Below are 16,439 nucleotides of genomic sequence, written 5' to 3'. Positions count from 1 at the left end.
TTGAACTGTATTCTGTTGACTTTCCCAGAAGGTAGCACATTAGCTGTTAAGCTACAATTATTTTTTCTGACTTGCTGTAGTATTAATTAATATTGGTAGAAAGACATCTAATATGCATTTGTACATCTAGAAATCAAAGTGAAAAGGTAACTGCGGATCGGGATTTTGTGTATTGTAGTTATGTTAGAAAACTCACTTGATGCACCTGAAAGGCCTGTAAAAGTGTAGGAAAGAAATGATGAAAGTGTGATGGCAGCTATCTCATGAAAAAATGGAGACAGATTCCTTCTGGAGGAATTCCAAAACAAGATAACATTGTTAAGGAATTCCTTTGAAGCTAATTTGTGTTATTTTACAGTTTGTCCTCCCTTGCAGTCCATTTTTCTAATCTCACTGGCCTTGTAAGGCATCATCTTATTCCAGCTGTGCACAGAATTAGATACACAGTTGTGTAGCGGCACTTCATTGCCAGAGCAAGGAGAGGCTGAAAGAGGGCTGGGTAGGAACTACTGCTTTCTGATGGCAAACTGGAAAGCCTAATTTGAAAGCAGCAGTTACAGCATCTTACAAGTGGTAATCTTAGTTTCTTCACATGATAGTATGATAAAGGACAGGCAGAGTTCAAGGTGAGCAGACTAATTCAGAAATTACTTTAATAGCAGCAAGGGATGAACTGATGCAGTTTGCACCAGTTGAGCACAGAATGGAAGTTCATGTGCAGGCTGCAGTATAAACTTGTGCTGATCCCAGTAAGGCAGGAAGTACTTAAACAAGGCTAGATTTTTGTCCAGGCAAAGTTTAGGTGATATGAGACGGGAAGAGATACCTGGCTCCTTGACCTGCTGTCATTCTCTTCTTAGCTACACACACTTCTGTATCTCCTGTCCCATGATGGTGAATTGATGTCCCCCATGCACACTGTGCTTCAGTGGAGGAGCAGCAGCCCAAGTTGCACTGCTTTATTGTATAAGTCTGTTTTCTGACCAAGTAATGCTATTGCTGAGTGTACTCCAGACTGTCCTGACAAAGCTTTCCTTGCTGAATTCAGCATGCTTTTAAGGCTTTAAGGTGACCTGAAAGCCTTTCCTCTGCAGAGCTCTCAGCTGAAATGGATATCCTGACTCCATCCAAATTGTTCCCCCTAGGGTGCAGAATATTATCCTTCAGAGCATTTCTCTGAAATAAAAACCAGCCAGAACCAATATTACCTTACCAATGAAATATATGAAAATAGGAAGCTTCCTTCTCATCTCTAGTTGTTCTCTCTACTAGACATGAAAACTGTGTTGGTACCGCTTTGTATAAGTAGAGGAGCCTGGTAGGTTTCTGTTAGTCACTTGCAATAGGAATGTGCAAAAGCAAATCTGCAAAAAGAAAACACAAAACCAGACCCACCATTCTGGGGCTTCCTATGTTAAGGATGGTTTAGGTAGTGCTAGCAGAAGCACTCTGACTTCACCCTGCTCCCTCACAGGGAAATGACAAGGAAGTAGCATCAGAAACTTTCTCTTTCCCGTGGACTTCCTTAGTAGTATTTTATTATAGGGATCATCCCAGAGGGCTGTTGCTGAGCTAGGATGTTGCTTAGCATTCAGAGGGCTGCTGCTCTTGATTCTCACACAGACTTTCAGCCTTATTCACTGTGTAATTGAGCTGCTGCTTTTTAGAGCACTGTATTCTGAATCAGGGGTACACGCAAAGCAAGAAGCTGAATAAATGAATGTGTTGGTTGATGTTTGCCAAGTGAGCAAACTTACATTAGGAGTGGGATTAGCCACAATTTGCTGAACTGCTTCTGTTAGGGAAAGGAAGGGCAATGCAGCTTGAGAATTTACACAGTTCCATACATTTCAAAATAGTGAGACACATTTGGGTGAATCAAATCTACAAGTTATAGTTCAGGGTCATGAAAAAGTATTTGCATTTTACTTCTTGTGCCAGCTTTACCTGATTTGGGTTTTACAATTTCATATTTTTAAAACTTCTTACCATTTTTTGTGAAAGAAAGCTCACAACTGGTAACTAAGTTCCACCGTGAAAATTATATCCAAACCTTCTTGCATTTCTCATTCCCCTTCAGCAGCTCCAGCATTCTCCTGGGGTGGGTGTTCCTAAAATTGGGCTAGTTTGTGCTAAACGCTGCCTGAAAATGCAGCAATAGCTTTTCCTTTGATGATAGGAACGGTTTAATAGAAAAGAAACTGAGGTACAGAGGAGCAGAGAACATTTTTCTTAGGGTCATGCAGGAAGCTTGTAACTGAACTTGCAAATTCTGAAGCCTTCTGAGTCTTAACTCATCAGCTTTATGGCACGAACTCTCTTCCTCCTGAGGGCTGGGATCTGCCTGATCTCCTAAGCAAATGCACAGGCCATGCTTCTCTCCTGATCTTGCTGGCGCTGTGGGGTCCTGGCTCGGAAGCTGCTGTTTGTTTACAGAGAAGGCTCTCGGTGCGCTTCTCCCTGTTATCTGATCGTCCCCGCCTGCCAAATGCAGTTTCTTCTTCCTTGTCTTAGACTCGAAGCCAAACGTCTCAGGCCCTGATCCAGAATCACAGTGTTCCCTGCAGTCTTCTGATGATGATTATGCTGTGTGCTGCTGGGAAGTGAAATCATTCCTGTTGCTCTTCACTTCTGTACTGAGCCATGTAAGGGCTTGTTAGAATAAAGTGTCCAGGGCCCCTGACCCGTACCTCTCAGTGGCTCTGAGGGTGGGGTGTCCTCTGGCTGCACTTGGGCTAATATTCACCAGCAGGAGACCTGGACTGCCCTTTGTTTGGTTTCTGTGTGGACGGAGTGAAGGTGAAGCTCCCTCCTGCAGGCAGACAAGGCTCAGTATTGGCTTTGCAGTGGCTGGACTGAAGTTTAAATTTGACTGCAGCTGCAGTCAGTGTTACAAATCAGCATTAGCTTCTGCTCCATTTCAGTTTGGCTAAAACCTGCCAGCAGCTTCCCAGCAGTGACCACAGTTCGTGCTCTGTTCCTGAGCACTGAAGTGGAATGGAAGTGCCCCTTGCCCTGAGCACTGCTCAGCCCGTGAGCACGGACGGATATTTACATTTTCACAATGTAAGAGAAAATCCCATGTTTTGGAACACAGACAGTGGAGACCTTGATTTTTTTTTAAAGGATGTGAGGCTGGAACGTGCCATGCAGAAATCCAATACAACACATACCACTGACCTCACAGAGCAAGGAGCAGAAGCGATGTGTGTGCCAGTGACAAGTACAGTACACTTGGATCTTGAGAGAGGCTCCTTCACGTACTGCTTCATGCCAATAGTCATACTGACTTCTCCAGCTTGGTGCAGGGCACGATACAGCACTGACTGCTGTTATGATTTTTTTCTAATTTTGCTCCATATATGCTTTTCCTGTTGCATTTTGCATAGTTGCAGGGAAGAGGTGCTATTTTGCAATATTTCAGTAATATTTCACAATAACTGAGCACGGCACCGACTGCTCAAGGAAGTCATCAGACCTTGCTGGTATTGGTGGGCTTGTAACCAGAACTTCCTTTGTATGCATGGTGGGGTACGTAAGGGAAGAGCAGATCAGGTCACTATGGCCCTTACCCTCCATCCTCCCCAGAAGAACCCTTAGTTTTTCAGTTCCTCCAGCTGGTGCTGGCTGCATTTCTTGCTGCTTATGGGGTGTTTGACTTAATTAAGAATGTGTGCTAAGTGCTTTGACAGCTTCCACAAGGGCCTGCTGTAGGTGGGCTGAGGGTTTGGTTTGTTTCACTTGTGTTCCTCTTTCACAGTCTGACGCAGTGAAGGGGTTCTGTTTTCATGACTAAGTTTTCATGACCAGGAATCATCTGTTTTAATCTGAGTAAGGATTTTTCTTCTTTTTACACCTCCCAAAGGTTCCACTGTCTGGCATCCCGACTGTAAGCAATCCACTAAGACCGAAGAGAAGCTAAGGGTAAGCTGAACTTGTGGCAATAACTCGCTGGATGTTTTGCACACACAGTAACTGGACGTTGTATTTGAAAGAGTTGATTGTCCATGTTTACTTCTTTACTTATTGCATAGCTGTCACCATGCTGGCAGAATAACTGTGACAGCACTTCAGAGGTACTGGTGTGATTTTTAGGCATCTTCACGTATCTGTTTCAGTGTACTGATATAAAGATAGAATCATTTACTGACATACAGATGTGACATTGTCTTTAAGACAGGTAATCATATCAATTATTTTTGGGGAGAGATTTTTAAGAGGAAAATGTGAACAGAGCAAGTACTACAGGGTATCTTAGTATTTTTGCACATCTGTGTAATTTCTCTCAATAGTTATCCCATTCTGTGCAGTTATTTACAGCATTTAGCTCAGATGGACTCTTCATACAAATAAACCCCAGACTAAAAGGATCCTAATTGGAATGCCAAGAAGAGTTGCAGCTATCCTTGGGGTCACTTCAACATATCCCTACATGGTTTCTGGATTAATCAAATTGATGGGAATAACATTGCACTGATAAACATTATAGCCTGGATTTTTGCATGTAATTTTAATGTTAAGCCTATATTCACTAATTTGCCTCCTGGACAATTTACTGTCTTTGATGTCTCAGTAGTTTCTTTGAACTTGGTTAATTTTTCTGAATATAAATATTAGAGACTTCATGTGAATAAAAGGTCTACCAGACAAGGAAAATGAGAGGCACTGGCATGGAGGTTATCCTGTGGGTTTTGTTCTATGTGTGGGTCATTCACAGGAAACCCAGGCCTTCAGAATTTATTTAGATGCGCTGTTCTGCAAATTTACTATGAATGTAGGTATCATACTGATAACTTTTTCTTGAGCAGAGTTCACATCTGTGTGGGCTGTACTGATAATACAGAAGGAGAATTGGCCATAGATGACCAGGTATTTAATATGCTTGTGAAACTTCCTTCATAAAGTTCTCTGGATTTTGTACTCAGTCCTCTCAGCTGCAAGGAGGTGGGCCTGATGCCGCCTTGGAAACTTAGGAAGTCAGTAAGCTCCCTGGCTGTTCTCAGAAGTCTGTCCTGGCCTTTGGTTTCCAGCATGTAGCATTATGTCACTTGCATAAATGTTGTTCTCAGTGACCCTCTTATCATAGCGTAAACCAGCTGTAACTTTACCACGTAAGAGACAGAATTACCTCCAGAGTAGGCGTGGGGCTGTTGCATCACCCAAGGAGCAGACAGATTGTTTATGCCAGCGCTCAGTAATTAGAAGGTAAAGAGAGAACTCCAAAGAATTAGATTGCTCCCTTATTAATGTTAACTAATTACTGCAGTACTTTTTATGCTGCTCTGGATTTTCTTCCTCATTTAACAATTTGAATGTAAGACAGGGCTTTGGACCTGCTTAAGTGTCAGAATGCTTATGCTTAGCAGTGAATGGCTGGGGTACAATACGTCCCTTTCACTTGGACCCAAAAGCCTTATCAAAGCATTCCTGACTACACTGCTGCCCTTATGAACCTTCTCCAAGCTGGCCTTATAACTCTGTTGGTTTATTTCCATTCCCCATGGAAATTGTAAAGTCCTCTTCAAGTATCTTCTCCTTTTTTCCATTACACATTCAAGCATGTGAATCTTCTTCCTCTTCAGCTGATTTTAATTGAAGTGAATGAAGTAAATAAATTCATCCACCTGCAAGACTTTGCATAAGTGAGTGCTTGCAGGAAATTTAAGACAAATGAAGTGAGAGAATGCTTATTAAGGGAACATGAGAAATGTTATGGCAAAGCTATCCAAGGCCACCTTATTCCTGGAGATCTTCCATGCAGAGGTTTCAGATGTCTTAAAAGGGTATCAGGAAATGCAATATACTGAAGATAGCTGGAGAGAGAGAGGATTTTTAGCTTCAGCTTTACATCACAGATAGTCTGTATGCATTCTGCAAATACCAGACACCTTATTTTAAAATCAGTTTGAGTTCACTTGCTCACTTGAGTTCGTTTAGATGACTTTGCCACATGTTTCATTCAGCAGACTCAAATGAAGGCAGTAGCAAAAAGGTAGGTACAGAAACATATTAAACAACTGACAGAACTATGTGCTATTTGAACATGTCACCACTAAATTATGAACTGTGGTCTGATTCACTGTCGATTTCTTGGTTGCATAGACTTCAACCTGATAAGAGAATCAGAATCTGGTTTGTGAGTTGCCAAATATGAGATAAAACCACTTGCAGGGTCGGGCCTGGATTTATTGGTGGTTCTGCAAAAAGTTAGTGACATGGCCTCTCTGCTGAGTTTCCTTTCCCAGTAGAGCAAAACAAAACAAAATGCCCTTTTATCGTGGAAGTCACTTCAGAAGTATTCAGCAAGTTCTGAATTGTGATATAAACTAATCAGCACTTTAGCTGCTTGGTATTTCAGTTGGAGCTCATGAAAATGGTTAAGGTCTTCCTCCTGTTTTTATTTGTAGAGGATTGTAAAGACAAAACACAGTAAAGCAGTCCTGTGTATGTAACAAGAGTATAAATTGCTTATTTTTGTTGTTGTTGTTTATTTTGTTTTTAACAACTGTCTGGTGGTTTGTGATTCTACAGGAACCAATAAGTAACATAAATCTTACGGGCTGGGGAAACTATTTTCCTTTTCACTCTTCTTTTTCCCTTTTCTGTTTCATGACAGCATTCCTCATCTGAGTTCTTTTATCCAAAGAGTCTGGTTCTGCGCAGACCACGCTCTGCAGAGGTTTGCTGTTGTGTTTTCAGTGTTGATAACAATCTTCTTTACTGAGAAGATTCTTGGTTATTGTCATTTGCTGTGCTTGCTACTACTTCTGCCACATAGCTTTCCTGCTATCACTTGCCACCCTGGGCACTGATTCTGTATTTTGCATCATGTAGTCCAGTGTTTGTTAATTCTCACATTTTCATTTTTTTTAATGAAATGCTTAATTTATTTTTTTTTAGATTAATTTGAGCTTTTGGGGGTTGCAGTATTTTTCTTCCAGTGCCATTGAAAGTTTTTCTTCTGAAGGAAAAAATTAAGAGTGCAAATATGAAGCAAATGAAAATGGTAAAAAAGTGTCTGACTCTGAAGGGAAGAAGTCAGGTTTCCATGAACAATGGTTTATGTTTTTTAGAGGGAAAAATGCTATCAGTTATATCATTTTTGTTTTTATAATTATTAACCAAATACAGATGAAAACTTCAGTTGAGAAAATATTTACAAAATGCTGGGTTTGGGCATGTCCTGAGCAGTGCCCCAGAGCGTTTGGCCTCTCCATAATCAGCAGCACATCCATGTTGGCGTTAGGAGGCTGTCCCTCCTTGATTCTTCTGCTTTCAGACTTACTTGAGTTTGGTGTGCACCTGAGACCACCACCTACTTCCATTTCTCATTCAGAGCATTGCTTCTTTGTTGGTTGTATCTGCTGTCTGGTTGTATAGCTTTCACCCAATGATGAAGTAAAAATGTGCTGATAAGGACTTAGTACAGGCTAGCAGTAGGCAGACAGGCTGATAGATTCCCTGCCACTGGACTTTCACTGTCTGCTCACACAGCCTTCACATCTCTCATTGCACAGTTGTATCATCAGCCAGGGCAGGATATTTGTGTTAGATGCAGTCTGCAGGGCAGCGTTACGTGGCTGAACACAGCGCTGGGATTCAATAGCAGTCACTGCCAGGCCTGTGCCCTTTGTCCTGCAAAGGACTTCACGTAGTTCACTTGGATGTTGCAATGTATTAACCCCTCTTGAATGTTGCTCTCTCTTATCTACAGAATATATATCAAGAAAATAAAGCTACAAAGTTATGTTATTACTGCTCCTAAGGAGGACATTGTCTCTGCACTTTTAGGCTTTATGGGATCTGATATTGGAGAGTAAGGAAAGCAATCTGGGGGACTGTTTCACTCATCTTTTAGGCCAGTGTAATGGCTTCTTGCAGTCAGTTTAGCATGCAGGAGTCTGAGTTTCCAATGTTGAAACCCAGGAGCCTTAGGATTGAAAAATGAATCCTATCCAGTCTATTAGAAAAACATGCACAGAAAAATAGGAGTGGTCCGTGCCAAAATCAAGGTATGTTCTTGTTGTTGCTTTGCAGACTGTATAGGATACAAGTAGCTTAGGGTCAGATAATATCCTCTTGGGTAAGTTTAGTCAGTGTTTAATACTGCTTGGATTTACAGGCTAATTATACAAAGTGTAATTCAAGGCAGACTTTGGCTTTAAGTGCTCTTCTGCAGAGTAGACACAAAGATGCTATCACTGCTGTTGCTGTAAAGACAGGCCAAAGTCTTTAATCTACATGAAAATTATAGTTTTTAACTTTACCAGAGCACGCTTGATGCAAACGCCTTTTGCACATAGTAAGCCAGAGCGTGCTTGTTTTGTAAATAATATCTGCAGCTTTTTCCAGACCATGGTGGTTCAGTCTTGTTGATGTTTCTTGTTTCTCTGAAGTATGCACCTGTTGATGGAGGTGCATGCTTCAGAGATCCTGTAGGTCCCTGGATACTGACTTCAGAGGTCTGAGACATTGTGACTCAGCTGAGTACCGAACAGCTAGTGGGAAACGGGTCACAAAAGCTTAGCCAGAAGCAGAAATACCTGACAGTCTCTTAGATCTATGAACAAACTTTGGTACTGATGTTAGAAGATGTTTTGAGCCTCAGATGAACCTGCTGCCTATGAGTTCCATTTTGTGTGTGTGTTTTGTTGCTAATATGGTGGCAGATTACAGGCAAGACAGAAGGTGCATGCCTACTGCAGCTCTTCATCACGATAACCCTGCTGAAAGCTGTTTGGATGGTGTACATAATTTGGAGAACACAATCCTTGGTGTGTGATTCAAACAGAACTTTACTCCGAGCACTTTAAATGCCACTTTGATGCAATGATCACACATCAGGCTTCAACACCACCATCTACGACATCCCAACAAAAGTACTGAGCTGCCAGACTTGAGTACTGGAGCTTCCACTGAAATCAGTGGAAGTTAGAAGTTAGGCATTTCACTAGGAGCTAGATGTCAAGGGCAGTGCAAGAAAGAAAGCAAAACAGTATAAAGGAACATAAAAGAAATATAAATCACCTCTGAAGTAATTGCTAATCATTTGCCATGGGCAGCTGTCTGTGGACTGAGACCCATGTTTACTGGGGTTAAATGTTTGCTAAATATAAGAAGGAACCCAGCAAGTTGGAATAACTAAATTGTAGGGGGAAATTTCTTAAGTTAAAAGGTGACTGTAGTGTTCTTAAAACGATGCTTGCTACCTACCAGCAAAAAAAAAAAAAAAAGTTATTCAAGAATTTTTGATGAAGTAAACCAAATATTGTGAATTCTGTAAGAACTTGACCGTTGAATTCAGTACGTTCTGGACTTTCCACTTCATTTTTTTTTCTGCTTTCCACTCAGCTCTACTGTTGGTGAAGACTACATTTGCATGAGTAGTCTTGTAAAAGATCTTACATATGGTAGCAGCGTGCCTGCAATGACTGTGCTGAAAATTCCTTCTCCTTTCTGGCCTTTTTGTCTAGAAAAGGGAGAAAAAAATGTTGTAACCTATTAATATGTGTCTGTGTGACTTTGAACTAAACCTTTTCACTAGCTTTGTCCTGATGCACATATACTGTAGATTTTTAAGAAAGAGAAATACTGAAGTACTGCGTGCATTTGAAGGTAACACACTTGTAAAGAGAAGGGCACAGTTCAACTGGCAGACAGGCACAATGAATGCTGTAGCACTAAGGTGCGTTATTGGTCTTGTACACTGCCACTGAAAATTACTGAAATCCATGGGAAACCTGTTTCCAGTGAACCCTAGTTCCAAGACCTAAAAAAAATTCTATCCTCTGTAAAGCCTTGCAGTTGCTGAAGCAGGTACTCACAGTAGCAAGTATTGTACTGGGTCTGCCAAATTCTTTGCTATTGCAAAGTTGTGGCTGCTGAGTAGAATAAATTACACCCTAATCTTCTTTTTAGCTTATTTATAAATACGCTTCACTTACAGTAGCTTCTGAGGTTTAGAGAATTTGCTTAAACTGTCATGTTCAATGTTATTAAGTGAAAACATATTCATTCTTCTGCAGCTATTATCACCGCCTTGCATAATGAACTCTATCAAAAAACTAAGGCAGGTACTGTAAACAACGCTGACGATGCCTTTGTTAAACAATAGTGCATCTGTTTGGCCAGATGTTCTTGGGATCAGTTTTGATCTGGTTGCCTGCACTTGTAAGTTACTGTAGAGCATGTTTTTGAACATCTGCACTTCAAAAAGCCACAGCCACCACATTACAGCAGTATCTGGATGATGTGAATGGCTCTAGTGTGGATGTTTTTCTTAAAAGAAGTTATGTATTTAGATGATGTGCCATGCATGATGACATGACAAGCTGGGGTAAATGCAGATGAACATGTTAAGCTTTGTAATCTAATAATAAAATAATGGGTTAATTAACTTGGGGCATATGCATGGGTAGTATGATAACTGAGCATTAAAATTCACAATGAACCTAACAGGATGAGCATCAAGAGCATGACAGTTGGTATTACCTCTGCCAGTCGGCAAATGAAGTTGGTAAAGAACTTTTGCGTTGAGGACAAATGCATGAAATGAAGATCAAAAACATAAAAATGTCTGTGATAAAGTGGGAAATACGGAAAAGTCTTACATATATTTCAGCTACTTTGTGATTTGGTTCTCTCCCTGACCTGTTTTAATGATATGTATGAGCTTCTATTGTTTGTTTTTTTCATATGCATTCACAAACTTCCTATATGTGGTACAGACATCCCATATTAATATATTTACCAGTGTTATGTCTATTTGGGTGGAGGAGGAAAGAAAAAAGAAACACCTTTTCTACAGTCAAAAAATGTGGAGAATGACCATGCCACGAGAAAAAAATAGTTGTAGTTCTTAACGAAGATTTGATTTAAATTTCTCTGAAAAAAGTGGCATTATGAAAAGCTCTATTTGAATCCTTAAAGAACAAGCATGGTTATGCATAGAATATTCCAGACCCGTTTGCAGAAGTAAGACAGCTTAACTTTGTTGCTGGGAGTATAGAACAAGTGTCACAGGTTTGTTGTGATGGAATGAAATACCACTAGAGGAATGCATTCATATTAAAGGAGGTTTCCTCTCATTTCCTTATCTGTATGTGTTCAAAAATGCTCATGTGATATCTCCAGTGAAGGTCAGGGTTTGCCACTGGTCCAGTTTTAACTTGTGCTCTGATCCAGCTCTTCTCTAGGATGGGATTTACACCGGTTACATCAGAAGAGAATTCATCATCGATTGTTTCTCTTGCCACCTGTTTAAGTAGTAAAGTAGTACTACAGAGGCAGGGTTTCTCAACTGGTAATGAAAACATAATGTACAATGTAATAGAAGCCATACCCAGTCACAGTTTTTCAGTCAGGAGTTATTATAGGCCTCTAGGTTGCTATAGTTGTCTAATAGCCTAAAACTACCCAAGACGAACAGTTTATATGAAGGGATCTTCAGTGTAGGTTTCTTAAGGCAAAGAGCAGAAATGTTCTTAAATGCAGAGCAGTTGTCTTTAGGGGAAGGTGCAAATCTGTGAAGGATTCCAGACCATATGGGAAACAGCAGAGTCTACAGAGAATAGCCATCTGCAATGGAAACAGCCTGTGTAATTCAAAACAAGTAGGGCAAAGTGAGGCAGCAAGAGTGAAAGTAGATGCAGAAGTCCTCTTCCATGCACTCAGTTCAAGGGTATGTTGTAAAATCAGTCAAGATACAGGACTGGGAGCTGATGGAGGAAGCGCAGAGTAGAAGGTCTGCTTGCATTCAGCTGCTCAGCAGATAACCCATGTGTGCTCAGGTAGGGTGGTATCCTGCCTGGGGAACGTGGAATTCCTGAGACACTCCACGTCAAATTGGAGTACACAGGAACTGTCACAGAAAATAAAAAACTGGTTTTAGAGAGTGTCATATCTGGCTCATGGCCATGTTAATGGGATAGTAATGAGGAACTTGGAGCAGAAGCACGGAGAGGAAATGAAGAACAGGTGCTATGGCTTGCCAGTCCATCTGACAACTGCTCCTGTACTCCTGAATTAATAGCAGATAAGAGAATTGTTAGCAGGGCATTGCTGAAATTGTCATCTTAGGGTATCTGACTGTATTCAATAAACTCACTGAAGTGATAAGCACAAGGGAATTTTTCTTTGCTGAAGAAGATTTTAGCAGTTACACTAAGAGGTGGGACTTAGAGTTGAAGCAAGGGCTGAAAAAATCTGATTTTCTAAAGAGATTACAAAGAACCAGAGGGAAAAGCAACCCAGAAGACGCGCCAGTTTAGAAGAAGTCGTAACTGGCTCTCATGCTTGTTTTCCTGCAAGAGGGAAAATTAATCAGACAAAACTCTTAAAGCATGTCTGCCAAAAGTGAAAGGTAACAGAGACGCCCCTAACAGTACCTCAATTGCTTAATGGTGTTCCCTGTGTTGTAATGAAAACAGTGGTTTTCCATAGCAACTGCAGCAGCACGTTACATGTGTCTTCACTCAGTGGCGTGAAGTGGCGAAATGAAAAGGGGATGAAGTGTTTCTCAGCAATAGCCAGCTTTAGTCTTGTAACGTTTCCGTCAAACAAGTGTGTGTGTGTGTGGGGGGGACTGTTTTGTTTTGTTTTTCCTTCGATTTCATCATGGAAGGAACTAAGAGACAGCTGAGAAATTTCTGTGCTCCCTTTTGGGATATAGGAATTTGCAGCTACAGAGGGAAAAAGAGAGGAACATGGAGAGGTCTGGCTGAGAAGGCATTCTCAGATGTATTCCTAAGGGGATTGGTGACCATGTCATTCCATAGCCACATCTGCTCTGTTTGATCTGGATCTTCACGTTTTTTGGTGGAATGTGTTCAAAGCCCTTTATTCCTTTGACCCTCCCTGCATATGGTGATTTCATTTCCACAGAGGCAGTCAGAGAACTCCTGCTGTATGATCGCCGACTAGTCTTCAGCACTCTTATAAGGATGGTTCCAGTAGCTTTTCTGGCTATGAAATTAAAGGTAGAAAGAGTCTGAGAGTGTTTCAAGGATGAGAAATGTCCAGTAGCCTTGCTCACTCCAAATATTTCCTAAGAAAAATCAGTGAACCAAGCTGTTTAGCCTTGTTTCTCATCGGTATGTGACTGGAAGTTCCCTTAGTACATTTTCACAAACAGACAAGAGATAAGGACTGCTTAAGAAGGCTTAATTTCTGGTGACTTTGAAATAACCTACTGCACTAGTGTTCTCAGAGTCATCTGCTGATGCATTACTTTATGATTGGAGTTAGTTCTTCACAGTCAATTAAGGAACAAAAATGGCTTCTCAAGTGGAAGTGGGATCTCTGATTACCTTTGTCTGCTGCATGTATGCTATATTTAAGTTATTGCCCCAATAACCTGAGTGACTTTCGATTAAATAAATGGTTTTCAAATTTGTCAGGTTTTCAGGATCCCCACATCTCAATGCCAAGTTATTTTGTCTCCTCTCACAAAACTTCCCGTAGGGAATCAGTGTCTGTTCAGTACTAGTGTAGTGTTAGATACTTGCTAGATACTTGCTAGATGTGTGACAGCACTCACTCTGCAGGGGTGCAGCTGTTCTCCTGAATTTTGGTTTGCAGGACATTGTCACTAAACATCAGTTTTGCAGTGTTGGGGAATCATGAAATTTCAACCAACAGTTTAGCTTTCAGGTTGCATCTAAGTTGTGTTGCAGATGCAGGGAACAGCTCCAAGCCAAAGATTTCTGGTCTTTCTACTGAGAAGGGCTGAATTCAATTTCATATTCATAATGGAAATCCAGTGACTGAACATCTGGAAAGCAATGACGTGTGCTGTGCTTCTCTCAACAATTTTGGCTGCTGAACCAATGGCTGCTTATAATCTCCAGCTGTTTGTGAACTAACATTTTGATAAAGTGACCAGCAGGACTATCCTGAACTGTATGTTATATGGCTCGTTGCAGTGTCTCTGGCAGGTGTCGTTTGGTTTTCTTCATTATTGTTGTCGGTATTTTACACTGTATGATTTAGAAAACCTCATTCCTCTCTCACAACACTCCTTCCCCTGAAAAAAAAAAAAAAAGCCCACACCTGCCTCATAAGATTGAAATATGCCAGAATGCTTGCATTTGTCTTGACTTTTTTTTTTTTTTTTTTTCCCAAAAATGCAGTTAATTTCAAGATGTGTGCAGATTTCTTCACTTAAAACCAAAGTTACCAATGTTAATTGCTTCCGTTGCCTCTGAAAAGTTCCTGTTTGTTTTTCAGCCTACAAGAACATCATCAGAAAGTATTTATTCCAGACCAGGTTCCAGTATACCTGGCTCACCAGGCCACACTATCTATGTAAGTATTTCTCCTGATGAATGAGCTGCTTGAATACGAAATACTTCATGCTCAAATAAATCATATCTATACTGATGCTAATGCCTTCATTTCAGTGATTAAATTGTTAAAATTCTCAGCACCATTACAGGGATAGTTTATATCACAACAGGCTTTTTCCAGGCCACATAAAGATTCAGTAAATCTCCTGAAGCCACTTGGTGATGTGAAGATGGACAGAAGGCAGGCAGGTCAGCTGCCTGACCAGATCTTACAAACTGCAGTTGGAAATATATTCACAGAAAGTTTGCTCAATATTTTCAAAGGATTTTTTTTTTTTCTCCTCTTCTAATACCAATTTTAGTATTTACCACAATACTTAAGTATTGTCAGTGCCCTTTTTTTCTTGGCAGAGGAGTTTCCAGGGTCAGAAGAAGTCATCTAGTAGTTCGGATCTAAGGAGGCAGAGTATGAAATCAGCTGTGCATGGATGAATAACAGAACAGCTCAGCCTTCTCAGACTTGCTGTATTTCAATGCATATAACCTACACTTCCAAGAACTTGCATGCATTTAAGAGTCCGTATAGCCTTTGTCCTGATGTAAAACATGCTTCAGACAACCTGCACAACTCTCCAAGGGAGAACTGGAAGATAACAGCTAAGGAAGAAAATGACAGGAAGGCAAGTTAGTGAGAGAGTCCATTATGAGGGGATCAAAGACAAAGGTTATGTTTGGAAGAAGCAGCAGACACAGAGGGCAGACTTTCTTTTCTGTTACCTGCACTTAATACTGAATCACTCATTTTGTAGATAACCTTAAGATTATATAGGTGAAAATGTAAGGCATACAGATTTGTTACATGTATTATAACGCAGAAAAATTACCAAAATTACAGATCTCCAGTCCTAAGCTTGAGATAAGTGCTAGTTCTTCAGTGCATTTCAGCAACAACCTAAAAACAGCTAGTATGTCAGAAGTGTTCACGCTGCAGCTGTCAAACCACAAAGCATGTCCCAGAGAACTGCCATCCTTTCTGGTAACATCACCTGGATAAGTTCATGAAGCTTCACCTACTGCTGAACAACGTAGTCTATAGGGCAACATCTGGAGTACATGAAAGTATCTATAGTAATTTACGTGGGATTAAAAATATCCAGACCTATTTGCAGCTCATTAACAAACTGTGGTAAAAACATTACACATTAGTATAATTACCTATTTACCTAGGGTTAAATTGGTTTATGGTACTTCATTATACCTGGTGAGTGAAAACTGAGCAGATTTGAGGCTGTTTTTAGAAAGTGGATTTCCTAACTATTTCAAGCCGTGCTTCTCAATAAGAAGTTATTTTGTATTGTATCTAATTTATGGCATTATTTAAGACTCACCAAGACCAGTGGTTGTTAGAAAAGCTCAGGAAGGTAAATTCACTTAAATCTGAAGACATTATGTGCTAGTACTCAAGCAGAACAGAACTGAATGTGAGTAGAAACAGATCAGCCTTGTTTTCATGTGCAGCCTACTATGAATAACTAAAATACCTAGTAGAAAAGGTGAAAAGCAAATTGAATATTCCCTATTAGCTTTAAAAATCAAGTTTACTTCAGTAATGTAGTTAAGAATGTATGATGATCTTTTTTTTAAACAAGTCTTCTCTTAATTAAGAGAAGATATTAGCTCCCTAAACAATACGTAAGACCTCTTTCTAGCTCCTTCTGATGGGTACAACTGTCTTTTTAGAAATTATTTCCTACTCCCAGTTTCCAACTAGTCAAGATCTCCTCCCAGATATAGTGACAAAATAGTCAGTGTTAGTACTACATAGTATCCTGTTAGTAAGCAAAAAATGCTTTAGTTAGAAGTTTGTGCATAGGTTAAGTGATGAATGCAATATAATAATTTCGGTTGGGAGCTTGATGCCTAGTCCTGACAACTAGTCCTGCTTGCCTTTTTATTTCCTTGTAATGAGTTGTATTTCCTCTTGTGTGCAGATTTATAGGTTGGCGTTCTGTCTGTGGTCTCCTGCATGGAATCCTCTCACAATCTCTGTGATCTGCAATCTAAATTGATATTATCGCACATTTTACAGATGGGAAAATAAGAGCAGAGGTGAAATGACTTGCCTTAGGCCACAAAATGAGTCTTTTATGGAGC

General features: G+C 40.4%; 1 protein-coding gene across 10 annotated transcripts in view; it reads left to right on the top strand.

The window, feature by feature from the left end:
• The window catches only part of ABLIM1 (actin binding LIM protein 1), a 136,395-nt gene that overhangs the window by 80,795 nt on the left and 39,161 nt on the right, over positions 1–16,439 (top strand). For all 10 annotated transcript variants that reach the window (XM_032190793.1, XM_032190797.1, XM_032190801.1 and 7 more), the window contains 2 exons: positions 3,866–3,924; positions 14,227–14,304. In XM_032190793.1, coding sequence (XP_032046684.1) covers positions 3,866–3,924; positions 14,227–14,304 — 137 coding nt within the window. The remainder of the gene's footprint in view (positions 1–3,865; positions 3,925–14,226; positions 14,305–16,439) is intronic.

Source organism: Aythya fuligula, chromosome 7 (assembly GCF_009819795.1).
Source record: "Aythya fuligula isolate bAytFul2 chromosome 7, bAytFul2.pri, whole genome shotgun sequence".
Lineage (NCBI taxonomy): Eukaryota > Metazoa > Chordata > Aves > Anseriformes > Anatidae > Aythya > Aythya fuligula.
The sequence above is the reverse complement of the archived record's forward strand: the minus strand, read 5'-3'. Positions and strand labels throughout refer to the sequence as shown.